Source organism: Rhea americana, unplaced genomic scaffold (genome assembly GCF_003343005.1).
Source record: "Rhea americana isolate MKP2758 unplaced genomic scaffold, rheAme1 scaffold_104, whole genome shotgun sequence".
Classification (NCBI taxonomy): domain Eukaryota; kingdom Metazoa; phylum Chordata; class Aves; order Rheiformes; family Rheidae; genus Rhea; species Rhea americana.
In genome coordinates, this window is record NW_028185084.1 from 1,075,124 (window position 1) to 1,089,255 (window position 14,132).

At 48.3% G+C, this 14,132-nt stretch overlaps 1 protein-coding gene across 1 annotated transcript in view; it reads right to left on the reverse strand.

Annotated features, from left to right (window-relative positions):
• SH3PXD2A (SH3 and PX domains 2A) overlaps positions 1-14,132 on the reverse strand; it is a 214,259-nt gene that overhangs the window by 169,933 nt on the left and 30,194 nt on the right. Inside the window, exon 2 of the mRNA XM_085307810.1 lies at positions 10,943-11,018. Coding sequence (XP_085163936.1) covers positions 10,943-11,018 — 76 coding nt within the window. The remainder of the gene's footprint in view (positions 1-10,942; positions 11,019-14,132) is intronic.

A 14,132-nucleotide genomic window follows, 5' to 3' on the forward strand; every position in this document is an offset into this window, starting at 1 on the left:
TGGTATAGATTCGTAGATTTTGTAGTTACTTTGGAACGGTCAATGAAAAGAGTCAGAAAAGGTCATTTCCACTGTTATTCGTTTCCACACAGTTTCACTCCCAAGTTCCTGCACGCTAGCACAACACAGCAGTCTTCACTGCAAACATTTCAGGGAAAATGCTTTACTTGCATAAAGGCTACAACTGTTCCCACTGCATTAAAGCCATAAAACTGTTCCAATTGAACCAAAACTTGATAACAGCTTAATGGCATAAAGCAATATTTGGACTAAACTGAAGCTGATCATATCGCTCCAAAGCTCTTTTCCAAGTTAAAAGACTTTTATTTATAGTCTTTACTTACACCCAAGAGGTTTTGACATATTTTAACTAACCTGCCTTCCTTGTCTTCTTAACCTTGGTCCCTGTCCAAGAAAAAAAGATGTCATCTGACCACGGATGAGGCTTTAATTGCCAGCAGCAGAATTAACCCACAACACAAAATTCCCTGTGTTTCTTCACCAAATGATGTTGTGTTTCCTAAGGAGCGACATGAGCCAATGTGCTCTCGATGAAAGCAGAGGGGAAAGCAGTCAAGAGGTCCCCTGGTTACTACACCAACCGCTTGCGTGAAGCAGATCTTCAAATTCTGCCTGTTTCAACTCTTTGCTTGCATGGACTCCACTGGGAAAGCAGAATATGCTGAGACCCACCAGTGGGCCAGCGTCACTGCTGTTGGTAGGCACCGAATCTCCCTGTATATAGGTTATTCCCTGTGGGCATGACCATGGCAGCTTGTCATAYGGCAGAAAGGTAGTTTTGAGGGTGCAGCTCTGGCTAGGTGCAGACGGATGGAGCTCGGGCAAAGCTGCCCGCGGCGATGCCTCTGCCCCTCCACACACATGCCAAGGACGCCAGGGAYGCCTGGTGCACGAGAGGCTGCGGGAAACACGCACCACGTCTGCACTATTATAGACCTGAGAGCCRCAATTCGCCCTCCCCTTGATAGAGGTGAAAAAAATAACATTATTTCCTAGGGAAGGGGAGAGGAATCTAAGTTTATGTCGCGGTGAACAGTGCCACGACTGGATGAAAAGCTGCTTGCTGCCCCGGTCCGGAGACAGCCCAGCAYGGCTCAAGGGGGGTGATGGGGCCCCCGCAGCCCCCAGGGCCACGCGCCAGAGCCAAAGGCGAGTGAGCGCCCTCTCCTCCCAGCCCCGCAGCTCCTCAACTCTGGCAAATGGGACGAGGGGGCATCAAGGACATCGCACGAAAGTAAATATTTACGCAGCCGAGGCCTTCCTTCCCCTGCCCTGTGCTTTCTCTCCCCGCTTCGCTGAATGTCACGGATCCGCTGCTTTTGCAGTCCTGCAGGAAACAAGCTCCCCGCCGCGGGCGGCTCACGGCTGGCGCGCGCAGCGTCCCGCCGCGGCCCGGCTGCGGGCRCCCACCCTGGGCTCGCGCCTCCGGGACCGCCGGGAGGCTCCAGCACCGGCAGCAGGGCCGAGCAACCTGCAGCAGGTCAGACCGTGCGCAGGTCTCACGAGGATCCCAGGGGACCCGGCGCTGGCGCTTTGGAGCAGGCGTCGCGGACAGGGAGGCGAGCGCGCTCAGGAAAGCCGGGCGTGCTCCCAGCTGGCCACTGTGCTCTCCGGACAAAGCCCTGCTCGCTGCGGATGTCCCTAAAAGCGTTGCCATCCGTAGGAGAGCCGTCTTCCCAGGAGGAGATCTGCTGCACGCCCAAGTCTGCCTAGGCGCTGCTTGGTAGGGGCTGGGATTCGGCTGGGAATATTTTCTCTTCTGCTCTCAACAGCTTAGAAAATAACGATTTAACTAGACTGGCAGTGACTACACTGCCTAGCAGGAACTGTAGTAAAYGCTTTTTCCATGTACTCCACACTGGTGGGTTCACCACCAACGTTCACCATCAACRTTCACCCCAAAGGTGCACGCAGTGGGAAAGTACAGGCTGCCCACCGGCTCTAACACCCKCAGGAAAAGCCCATGACCTGCAAAATCAGATTGAGACTGTTTTGTTTATTCTGGGTCAAGCCTGTGCTGTTCGCAGCCCTGGATAYGAGAGGGAACCTGCGAGTCTGAACTTGCCACTGTTTAGGATGKAAAATCAGATGGAAAGTAATTTTCTGCTCTTTATTTAGAGGTGGCAAAACCCTGGTAGAAAACGACAGGGTGAGAGTGCTTAACTTCAGGCCCAAGGAAATTTGAGAGCAAAACATTAATTACCTCCATTTTGAGGACAAGCCTGGGGCCTGTATTAGCACCTCTGTGAACGGGAGAAACTCAAGAGGATTGAATTTCTCACTTCTAGGACTTACTTTCTTTTTCCTCAGCTACCTACCCTTGGCTTCCTCTTTCTAATTCCCGTGTTATTTCCCTCTTTCCCCTTCAGTTTTCCCTCTAAATGCGACTACAGCTCTGCAGAAATCACAGAAGGGCAGCCGCTGCCATGGGTTATTTCATTACAAGGGAGGTAGATTCAGTTTGGCAAATCCCTGCCTTCAGTCTTCCCCTCACCCTGCTCGTAAGCATAAAGATCCCCTTATGAATAAGAACAGGCTTGTTCATGAGAGCCTGAAAATAGCTACGTTGTGGAGCAGTGACCTCTGGAAACACACCGCACTTAAGAACACCAGTACCCCAAAAAGCTCAATAAATAGAGAAAATAAAGCAGCAGAGAAATTCCTTGTGATCAAGCAGCGAATTCCCAGGTTCATTGTTTTCAAACCCTCAGGAAAAAAATAATCACATCCTGTTTTAAGCATGTGACTATATAAATAAATCAGCTGGTCCAGCCAAAAGGCAAAGTGGGTTGAAAACAGATTCAAACAGAGGTCTAGACAATTACTTAGCTGTGAAACTCAGCAGGGCTCTGCTCTCCTGTATCGCCTAGGCAGCTTAAATCTGAATACAACAGAGACAAGATCTGGCAGAGAAATAACATCCAGAGGGAATATCTAGAGCCTATGGGACTGCAAAGGCATCCTAGTCCCCAGCAAGCTTGACTCCTGCACTAAAAAGCACTTTCATTATATGGGTCATTTGTTGATGGATTGTGGGAAAAAGTCAGATTTCAACCTAGAGAGGAAGACAAGTGAACCCTTATATAAAGCCACCTTCGCCCCAGCCTGTGGGTTGAATGCAGAACACTCTCAGACTTGCTACATACCACCCACTTTAGATTACAGACTTTCAGAGTTATTTTTAAAAAGTAATTATAGTAGTAGAGGGCACGCTCATCTGGAACGGCTGCCTGAGGAGACGGTGAACCCAATGCAGCTCATACTGCTTTTCAAGTCTATAATTGTGTTTACTTACTGCCTTTAAAAACAAGAATCAAAATCCAACTAATTTCTGAGTAAAAGTTTGTTCATTTTCCCGAAGCAATCCAGGCAGCTATATGGTACTGAAAACCTGCCCTGGTCTTTTTGTTCTGGCATCAAACTCATYTCAAGCACTGAAAAAAAATTCCCATTTAGCCCTGGATTCAAACTCACCCCAAACAGAACCCCTCTCCATTCTTTGTTTTCCCTTGAAACTGTGGCTTGGTAATTACAAAACTCTCATCAGGAGACTAAAATGGTCTAATAAGAGGGTGATCATGTTCTGCATATGCTGATTTCTGCTCAGAGGTGGTTTCTGTTTGAGCAAAATGCTAGGTCTTAACCTGTGTGAGGAAAGCAGGCACAAGCCCCAGAAAAACAACCTGTAGGCCTTTGSTCTTCCAGTATGGCTTTCTCCATAGCTTCAGCTGCTGTCCTACAGATTCGAGATCTATGTGCCAAGGAAGGAATCAGTGAAGACTGCAAGACAGGTAAGAGGTACTTGGGTAGAAGCCATCATCATTTCCCTAATTAATACGGAAGGACAGATATCTTTTCAAAACCAGGCATGACTGACGAGATCAAACCTGAAGCCTTTGGTCCTCTTTGGTGTTGGACTCTGCTCTYGTGCTGCCGCTGTGCAAGCAGACAGCTGGACACACTGGGGACCTCGGTGCAATGGGACTCACAGCAAATACTCGCAGCARACGACAGCAGCAGTGCCCACATTTACCTAAAAACTCCAAATAACCAACTGTACCGTTCCCCACTYCCCTTCGCTTCTTCTCTAATTAAATCAGCTCTTTGGCTCAAGCCCTAGTAATGCTCAAAGACCTCACAAGACCTGAGGTCCCTTGGAAGCTGGCTCAGTGTGCAAAGCCAGAAGCACCCTCTGCCCCCTGCTACATGGGGCTAAGAGTAACTCCGGCAGCTTGTCCTCCGAGGGGAGAGGGCGCCTGAAAGCTRGTGCTTGTTGGCTGCTGGTTTTCTTGCAGGTTCTTCAATAGGAAGTGGCCTAAGGGCATCCTATGACCTCATGCTTGACAAGTCTGTCTTTCAGCCACACAAGACTTAAACCCTAAAATCATCTCCGGRGAATGCGAAGAAAATAATCCCCCTGCCTGTCCCCCTCCGAATCACCAGCCGGCCCGGCTGCAAAGCAGTGCTTCCTCCCGGCAGCCCTCGCTTTCCCTTGGAGCCCAGAGCGGCAGGAAATCCATTCTCCTCTTGTGAGAGACAGGAGATGAATTTTCCGCAGTCGCTCTCTTAACAAGGCAGAAAATAGAAAAAAATGAAACAATAGAAAATGCTTTCTCAAACAATAGGAGCCTCTAAACAGCGACTCACCAGAAGCCCAGCATCACCCATACATCAGTAAGTCCAAAATTAACTTGAGTGGAAACCAGCCAAGGACCTGCTAGCTGTCCTGCCATTATACTATCCTGGCCCAAATATTAGGTTTTAAACCTGAAGCCACCTTCCCCTTGTAAAGAACAGGAATAAAAAATGACAAAATATAATAATAAAAGGAAATTACACTGGAGCGGCCACCCCCAAGGCCCTCCCATAGCTGCCCAAGCCCCCAGGATGCTGCCGCCCAGTGCTGGTGGTCACCCCGTCCCCTCCCCACCTTCTCAAGCGGGCACAATGACCCCTGTGTGGATTTTGGCAGGAGGACAGAAAGGGACCTGGGGGACAAGAGCCCCTCTCCGTCCGGCCGAGCCGCTGGCAGCTTGCCCGCCAGCTCGGCACAGCAGGCTGCGCTCCAGAGAGGGCACCAGTGAGGCTCGCTGAGGAGCTCCCTGGGTAGATCTACTCCTGGATCGCAGATCTTCACTTCTGGGGAAAAACGTTTTTTTGCCTCACGTTCGGGAGGATATGGCAGATACCGTGGCTGTTTTTCTTACACAGGTAAAGCTCAGCAAACTCAACTACGGAGACACTTCTCCATGTATGTGTTTATCGCACCTGCAGACACCATGCCCACACATCAAACGGATGTTGTTTAGAATGATTTAGCTCATATTTTAATGCAAAAAGCAAGATTTGACTAAGTTTAAGATACAGTCAACTTCATCTGGTCTTTCACCTTCTGTAAACCTTTAATCGATTTCTTGTTTGGCTATGAACTGTTGCAGCACTGTTCCTTTGCAGACAGGTCACAAACTCAAAATGAATTGAAAGAAAAGTTAAAATAACTAATACCAACCACAGGAGAGGAAATAATCAAAAATGAAAAACAAACCTGAAATTAAAAAAATATATTCATGTCCATAAAGTCCAGTGAGGAACTAGGACAAGGAGAATATTTCTGTTTAAATATCAACCTGGCAACACCCTTTGTGAAGTAGAAAGGAGCCTTTAATAAGAATATCCCTTTGTGATTTCTAAGGGTCCTCTTCAGGCAGCGTGCTCTTTGAAACCACTGTGCATTTTGCCTCAATGAGATGTGGAGAATATATGTAGAAAATGCCTTGCACACACTACCAGGGCTGAAATTCAGTATCTTTAACAAAATTATACATGGTCACATCCTAATGTTGCTGATCCTAGTCTTGATTTACACAGGTGGAAACATGAACCACAGGATCCAAAGGTCACCACAGTCTTGGTTATCAGTATAAGCCCGTCATCTCTATTTCAGCATAAGAATAACCTCCCAAGATCTCTGAATGAAACGCTGCTTCTCCTCCAACCCGGAGAAAAACAAAAGGAGTGAAGGTGGAATATGCACAACCAGAGAGAAAAAGCTGCTTTCAGCGCCACAGATGAAATCCTGCTGTTGCAAACCTGCTCAAGTCCTTCTCCTCAGCTTCCTCTTCCCCAAAGAAAAGACAATATTTGAAAGGCGAAAAAAATAAACCAAAACAGAAAGACAGACATAGCCACCTGGGATGCAGTTCATCGGCAGGAGATCTACTTCCCCACTGCAGCCTGCGAGCGGCAGGAACGGAGGCGAGGAAGGTCCCGGCCGGCGTTTGCTAGCGATTATTCCACAGACTCTGGCATTGTGCAAAATGGGGAGGCTCCCGCCTGCTGCAAATGCTCTCCACCCTTCRGCGCCCCGTGCCAGCCCCAGGTATCTGGGTGGTGCCGGCCAGGCACGTCCCTGCGTTGTGCAATCACACCTCTCCCCATGCTCATGGGCGTCCCAGCTCAGCCGCCCTTTCTCCCACGCCTCCCGCCTTGCCATTTCCCCGCTGCACAGACAGGAACGTCTCGGAGCAAACCTCCGGTGCAGAGGGACCGCGGAAGGAGAGGAGCAGCTCTYCCGGCTTCCCACGTCGGCAGCACTCGCTGTGGCCGCACGCCGCAGCTCAGCACTCTGGAGCAAAAACCAGAGCCAAACCTGCACCACCTGCATCACCTGGCCAGGATCTCACYGGCCCCTGCCCAGCCCCTGCCCTGTCTGCCCCGACACTGGTGGCAAGCGCCCTGCAGGTCTCYGCTGCCTCACACCACCTGCGCTGTCAGGGCCAAGAGGAGAAAGCCCCAGAGACTCCTTCCAGATGGTGCCCAGGGTTTCTTTCTCGGGAGAGAAAGTGTGGCTCTCCCTCAACAACACCATCTGGAGCTTAATGCAATTAAAGGAGGCATCAGTCAAGGAAAGGAGCAGCACTGTGGTTTCTTCCCTGCTAACAGCTCCGGTGGAAAATTAAGAGGAAAAAATAGAGGTAATGAGCACAGAACCGCAGCAGCAGAGGAACAGATCTTACTCGCTCAGGTCGACCAGGTGGGGTTTGCCCAGCTATAGGYAGGTCCCCTTTACTTCCAACCGCATGTCATCAGAGAAACAGCCAGGTCAGTGGGGCACGATGCGGCCAGAAAACGGCCTGTCTCACCTCATCCACCCCAGCGGCTCTCTCCTCACGCTGCAGAGATGGGCCGCCGTTCTTTACCTGAGAGCACCCAGCACAGAAAAGCTGGTTTCCTGACAGATTTCAGGTTGCCTCACCCTAATCAAGGTCTCTTCTACCTAGTGMCACAAGACAGGAAAACCAATGCAATCCATCTAGTCTTGAGGTCAGCTACTACAAAACTTAATCCTGGGGTTATATTGCCCAGCCTCTGTCTCTTGTATTTGCCACTGCACTCCTTGAAAGCACAACAGACTGGGCTTTTCCTTCAAGTGGACGTTTCATCATCAGCTACATCAAGATGAGTGAAATAAGGCAACCCAAATTCATATTCTCTTCTCCATGCTAGTGTAGAGAGTAAGATATCTTAATATAAAATAAAAAACCTSAAAATTTGAGGGGAGTGAGTCTCAAAAAGTGCAAAATATTCCGCAGGACATCTTCCACAGGACTATCAGTCACTGTCCAGCTGATTACCTYCTTGCTCCTCTTCATTGCAATGAAAGCTGTAGAGTCTTTGCTTGCATAGAAGGGAAAAGGGGGCAAAATATTTGAAGAAAAAAAGATGATAAAAGAAGGGTATAAAAAATAAGTGTCTAAGAAAAGAAAAATTGCACTTTCCTGCTGCTGAGTCCAGAATGGATTCTCCTAGGAGGGCAAAGCTCCAAACTGTGTTACACATTCCTGCTTTCACAAGTAAAAAATTTTCAGCACCATCAAATAATAACATAAAACTCGATTGACCTAACAGGGAGGTGCTTTGCCTAGTAATTTGCAACAACACAATCACAGCAAAACAGTTGCTGTGGAAAGGGACCTATTGTGCAAAGGAAAAATCACAGCCAAAATGTAGCAGGTCAAGCAAGSAGTAGTGATCTGTAGCCTCTCCATCATTCCCTAGCAGAGAGGAAATCTGCAGCAAAACACCTTCTAGTCCTGCMAGAAATTGCAATCTGTGCAGAGAAGGGGAGGGAAATCTGCTGCAGGGAGCTAGAATAGAGCAATGAGGCACCTTTTGCTTTCCATATARATAAGGATCAAGCATCTTCATCTCCATTTTGCACTGGGTAAGTTGAGACATTGCTATGACGGTGCCTAAGCTACAGGACCTCAAGGTCTGTCCAGCCTCCTCATCCAGCCGTGCGCCCAAGTGTGATCCTCGTGCTGTACTGGAGCAAAAACTGAGCACACACCAGCCCTTTGCCTGTGGAAAGCAGATGTGGGAGCTTTCTTTCCCCCCAGGGAGACCCTCTGCATGTCCTGTCTCCCATCTAGATGATCAGGGACTGGACCAGAAGGGTGTCCCAGAGGCTGTTTGTCTCTCTGTCTAGACATCTTCCCTGTGACTTTGCCGCAGTCTGCTTGTCAATGCCATGTCAACAACTTCCCCACGCTAGTCTTTCAGCAACWCCGGATGTGCAGTGGCTGCAGAAGGGTGCACACAGCATGACTGACGCTTCCTCAGTGTAACCTCAGACATGATGCCATGCAGGGAGGAAACCAGCAGTGGTCAGAACATGAGCTGAGGCTGTCAGGAGCTACAGCAAGGAGGCCATGTCATGCTCAGGGGCCCTGGGCTACAGAAAGCACCACAGCATTGCTGACAAGCAGGAGTTCTGATACCCAGCAGCTGTGTCAGCTTTCTAAAATCAGCCTAATGGTGGGGATGTCACCAAGCCTGCAAACTTCAAAGGCAAGTTCAGGGCATTCAGCACCTGGCAAGCAGAGTCACCCCAACTTGGCTGAATCAGGCCCATAATAAGCAAGCAAGATCACGACATCTTCATAAAAATCGGATTTAAGTACAAACATCTGCCCTGCTGTTTTTTTAATTAAGACAGTTTATAGCTAGGTATTTGTTTCAGTAATCCATGGCTCAGGCTGCAGAAATGCCATGCATATTCTAATTACAGCAGCTAGTTTATTTAACAGACTTTGACATTGTTTGACATTTAGCTGAGTCACCTTGTTCCCCAATAAAGCAACAAGGGCTTTTCAGCAGTTCAACAAGAAAGAGGCAGAGATTTGATATCAAAAGTAGAACATATATCACAGATATTTTAAATTAAATACAGCTGAGGTCTATTCAAATTTGGCAGYTCTTCTCTTTGGGACACTATGTCAGCCCAAATGTTTTCCAGATACAACCCTTCCCTTCAGGGACACCCAGCAGTACCATCTCCATAAAGTTCTTRGAGGGTGAGAAGAGTGAGAAATGTTGTAATGGGCAAGTGGGACGTATCTCCTCCTCCACAAATATCACCCACCCATATATCAGGATAYACATCACTGAGAACTGCAAACATACTGTAAGTATGGGCAATCAGGATTCAGCCAACATTTTTCTAAGATAAAGCAGAATAAATTGGCCGGTGACCGTCAATATAGGARGAACAACTGTTAGCGGCAGATACAGATGCTCTTACAGCATCTCATCTAAAGTCATTTGTATTTCTATATGGTGCTTTTCATGGATCTTAAAACACTTTCTAGCAAGAAGGGCAGGCCAGYAGTACCAACCCTTATTGTATAGCCATTTCACAAACTGACTTATCTACAAGTTTGTTGGTGATATGGCTGGAAAGACAGCCCCCAAATTTGGGCACTTCTTCCACTCCAGTTGGAAATGGAGGACACAATATCACCTCCCCCTGGTAGCAGTGGGCCTGGATGCAGCAAAGGGAACCGCAGAGAGCAAACTCTGGTACTGGGGCTGCTTTCCGGAATGCCTGTGGAGGCTGCAAGGCTGCTGCACTGTCCTATTGTGGCTCCAGTGTTTGTGTCATGTATTTGCACCACTGGTTTCCAGGTCCTCACTTCCCTGCTAGCCTGGAGCTGTTCTCACCACACATCTGGAGCAGCTGCTCTGCCTACAAACAGTGTCAGGGACTGCAGCACATTCCCAGGGAACTAAGGCCTCCCATCCCAGCTTCCCTTTACAGACCTGTGAGGAAGAGCTGGGATCTCCTTCTTATAGTTAAAGACGGAACGAACCTTTTAACAGGCTGAAAATACTCCATTTATCCTGACACAAAGGATGCTGAGGCGCAGCAAGCCAAACCCTAAACCAACAGCCAGAACCGTGCAGCCAGACAATAGAGAGCTGGCCTGAGTGTGCCTCTCCAAGCGCATGCTGCGGTCTGGCTCCTCTCCTCCATGCCATCCCTGCAATCGCTGCTGGAAGCAGTTGTATGCAAGTGTGTTCAGCTATCCTGAGGAGAGGATATCTATCATGTGCAGCTCCTCTAAGAAAGCTGTCAGAGAGACAGTGCATCAGGCCAAAGAGATATTTACTTATCTTTTTGGCCAGCTCTGCAGAAATCCCTGTTTGCATTTAAGCTTCCCTCAGTTTCCTTTATAACTCAGTGGCAACCCTAATTATTCATTCCTTATTATACAGCAACTGTGTCCACAAAGACAGAAATGAAGAAAACAGTGCCTCTGGCCTCCAGAGGCCTCCCAGGCTGCTGGCCAGGCTCAGACTGTACAGTTGCACCCCATAAGGAGAGCCCCTTTGGAGTCACTGAATCCCTTTGTGTAGCAACCTGAATCTAAGCAGCTGATAAAAGATCCTCTGGGAGCCCTAAGGAYGATCCCAGTTATTTTGTGATGTGGAGACCTAGTACCCCAGGCCAGCATATGTGAGGTCCCTCGGAAAAGGGATTTGTAAGACCAGTCACAAAAAGTACTAGAGAAGGTRGCTGGTGAATGGCAACTCCCAACTGCTCTCACTCATCTCATTTCGGGCCTCTGACAGGCATTACCTGGTAGGAAAGGGATGATTCTTTGCTTGGGGTCTTTCTGGCCACCTTCAATAGGAAACTTGTCCAGAAGCTGCATCTGCAAAGGAAACAGAACAAACATCTTAGGCAGGAGGCATGGACAGCCTGCTTGGGGACAGGGCAGTCTGCATGTGTTTTGAAAGAGGATTAGCAAAGCAAAGCAACGGCAGGAATCACTGTGCCTGGTTGCAGGGGAGTCTGTATAAAAAAACRTATGATACAGTTCACTCCAAGAAAGGGAGGGCAAGTTTCTGGCAGCGCACAGCAGTTGGGAGAGGGCCCAGGCAGACATCTGAGTCCGGCCTTTCTGTGGTGCTAAAATTAGGCTCTCATCCTTCATTACAAAATGCATGCTTCGTCTCTAATCCACAGTCTGCCCAGGTTGATGAAGAAACAGCTTTTACCTGCCCCTATGACAGACCACCCACCTGGCAAAAACTGCTGTTGAAGCAACCAGCTTAGAGGCTATTTAACACCCAATTTGTCTTCTTGCTGGCAAGGCAATGCCCACTGCCCTGTTCCATTAAGAGCACTTCTGCTTTTCCAGGGAGAGACAAATGGACTTTTGGGAAATACCTTCCACTGCAGTCCCTACATGGAGGACARCAGCCGAGAAAGGGTAGCAGGGAGAGAGCCCTGGGAGAACAGAACCCCCCGGAGGGCTACACCACTGGGAACTACCAGARGGCACACTGCAAAAGCCCACGGTGGGCACGTGCTCAGTCAGTGACSACAACACTTGAGCATGTAGCTTTGGACCACTTGAGCCAGATTTTCAACTATATCAGCTACGATCTTGCCCACGACCTCTTAAACTTTGCGCAACACTATGACTTATCTGCTGAGCTGTAGATTCATTTCTGTACACTATTTCCATACACCAYGTCTAATACAGCTGTGCTAAGGGCCAATCAGTGTTTAACTTGAGGAGCTCAATGGAGTCTTGAGGGCTGTGGCCAATGTGTACAGTGGAGCAAACTGCTGACCATCAGTGCCTTTTTGTGGAGCAAGCAGTATGCTGCTCTGATATTCCTCAATACGCCTTTGTAATCCCTGTTCAGGTCAGGAGCCAGGACATACTAGTGCCAGCAAGGCTGAGGGTAGGCCCAGAGGCCAAGCACAAACTCACTCAGAAGGGAAGACGCATTTGTTCCAGTGACATCTTCGTAGGACAGCCCAGGGGAGATCATCTCCAGCCCTGAAAACCAGCAGAGCCACTCACTCTCCCTTTCACCCTGCGCATCCTTTTGCTGCTGCTCAGCCCACGGTGCTACCAAGATAAATACCTAAAGCTTTATATTCTGCCTCACTTTTTTCCACATTTGAGATGTACAGTTAAATGCTCTATGTCTGTGTTGATCCTATACAGCAGCCCCTGCTTCCTGAGGCTGGAGGGGCGACCTTGCTCGGAAAACAGAAAAGCCGCTTTTCTGGGTCTCATCGAAGAGCCCAGTAGTCCAGTGTCCCATTTCCAACAGACCAGGAGAGATGTTTTTCAATCAACAGTTCACAGTCCACAGGCTTTCCTCAGAGAAAGGTATGTAAGGAGAGCAAGTCGTGTCAACAGGCTTTCATTCACTCAACACGACTCTTCATCTCCACTACAAAACTGCTTCAGGGCCAAATGGAGTTGAATAGCGCTGCCAGAGTGGAGAAACAGGGCACGTCTACAACGTTTCTGTTACTTGACCCTGCAGGACCCCTATCTCCTCACCTGAACTGGATCTACAGCTTGATACAAGCTGAAGTGCTGAAGTGGCAGCAAAAGCTACCCTGGGGGGACTCTTCAATCAGCATTTAGTCCTAGAAATGCTATGCACCCGGAAGAGTGTGTATGAGCTAACTTTTTTGCTACCCTAACAGATTTCCCTCAAAAAATATTTTTTTGCTAACATAGGAAAAAACAGTCAGGATTTCTTTACTGTTTTTGCTTTAAACACACAGAATCCTTCTCCTCTTCCACCACGCAGAACATCTCCAGCATTTTAACCATATGGTACAGCAAACCAAAGATCAAGAGGAAACTCGGGAGCAGAGGGAACATCTGTGCAGAAGAAAAAGTTAAAAGATCCCACATGTTTCCCCATCAGGGAGTCAGCCTGGTAAATAAATAGACCATAGCTTTGCGGATTGTTAGCTAACTCACTTTTCTGCCTACAGAGACATTTTTTTTATTGTAAATGCGAAATTTTGTTTTCTTGTAGGTAGAGCTCCGGGTGTCTGAGGTCAGGCACAGGCAGGAGTTTTGTTCAAAGAAAAAAGGAAGAAAAAAAACCCCACTGATTGACTTTAAGTTTCACTGCTGCTAGACTTTTAGCCAGGAAGGCGATTCTCACTTTACTACRCAGTGACTGACTCAAGCTGGAACAGATACAGTCAAATTCCCATGGTTATTCTTGGAGTTAGATTAGCTTGGCTAATACAAGCCTTTTTAACCACATCAAGAGAGTCACAATGTGTGTAACTTAGTGCTATTTATCTAAAGGGTGGATATCAGCAAAATAGATACAATAAACTACAGCTGGAAGAGTTTGGCTAAACTTTCCTAGACTACACTTTCCGTCCCAGCTCTTGCTTCCGCTGGGAGAGCTGGTACGGTAGAGATGGAGAGGCAGAGGTGCTTAGGAGGCCACTGATGCCCGTCGCAGTGACACAGCCTGACCCAAGTGCCCATGAGGGCAGATTTATCATCTTCTTCAGTATGTGAGACACCACCACAAAGCATGACCTGACAGGCAGGAAAAGCACAGATTTCTGAGCTAAACTGAATATAAGGAGTGAAGTCACTGCTTCTCTAAGAGGTCCTGCAAGGCTTAGCACCCATGGAGAAGTGTGACAGCCCCTCTCCAACCCCCAGCCTCAGATGTCACTTGTCGAAGGCTCGTGAATCAGCCTCTGGGCCAGTCAGTTGAGCCTGGCATTTGTGCTGACTCAGCCTCTACTCCTAGCTATTCTCCTTAATGCTTAAGAAAGCACTTTGAGCATGACTACAGCTGTATGGATAAGTATTAATGGCAGGGGGACACAGAGACACAGACTGGAAGCTACTGAGTGCCCATTAGCTCTGCAGCACAGGAAAACCTTTAGGATGTGAAAGCCAAAGAGCCTCAGAAGCACAGAGCCCTGCTCAGCTGTCACTTAAAACCAGTGCAAGCTAGACATAAAATCCTGG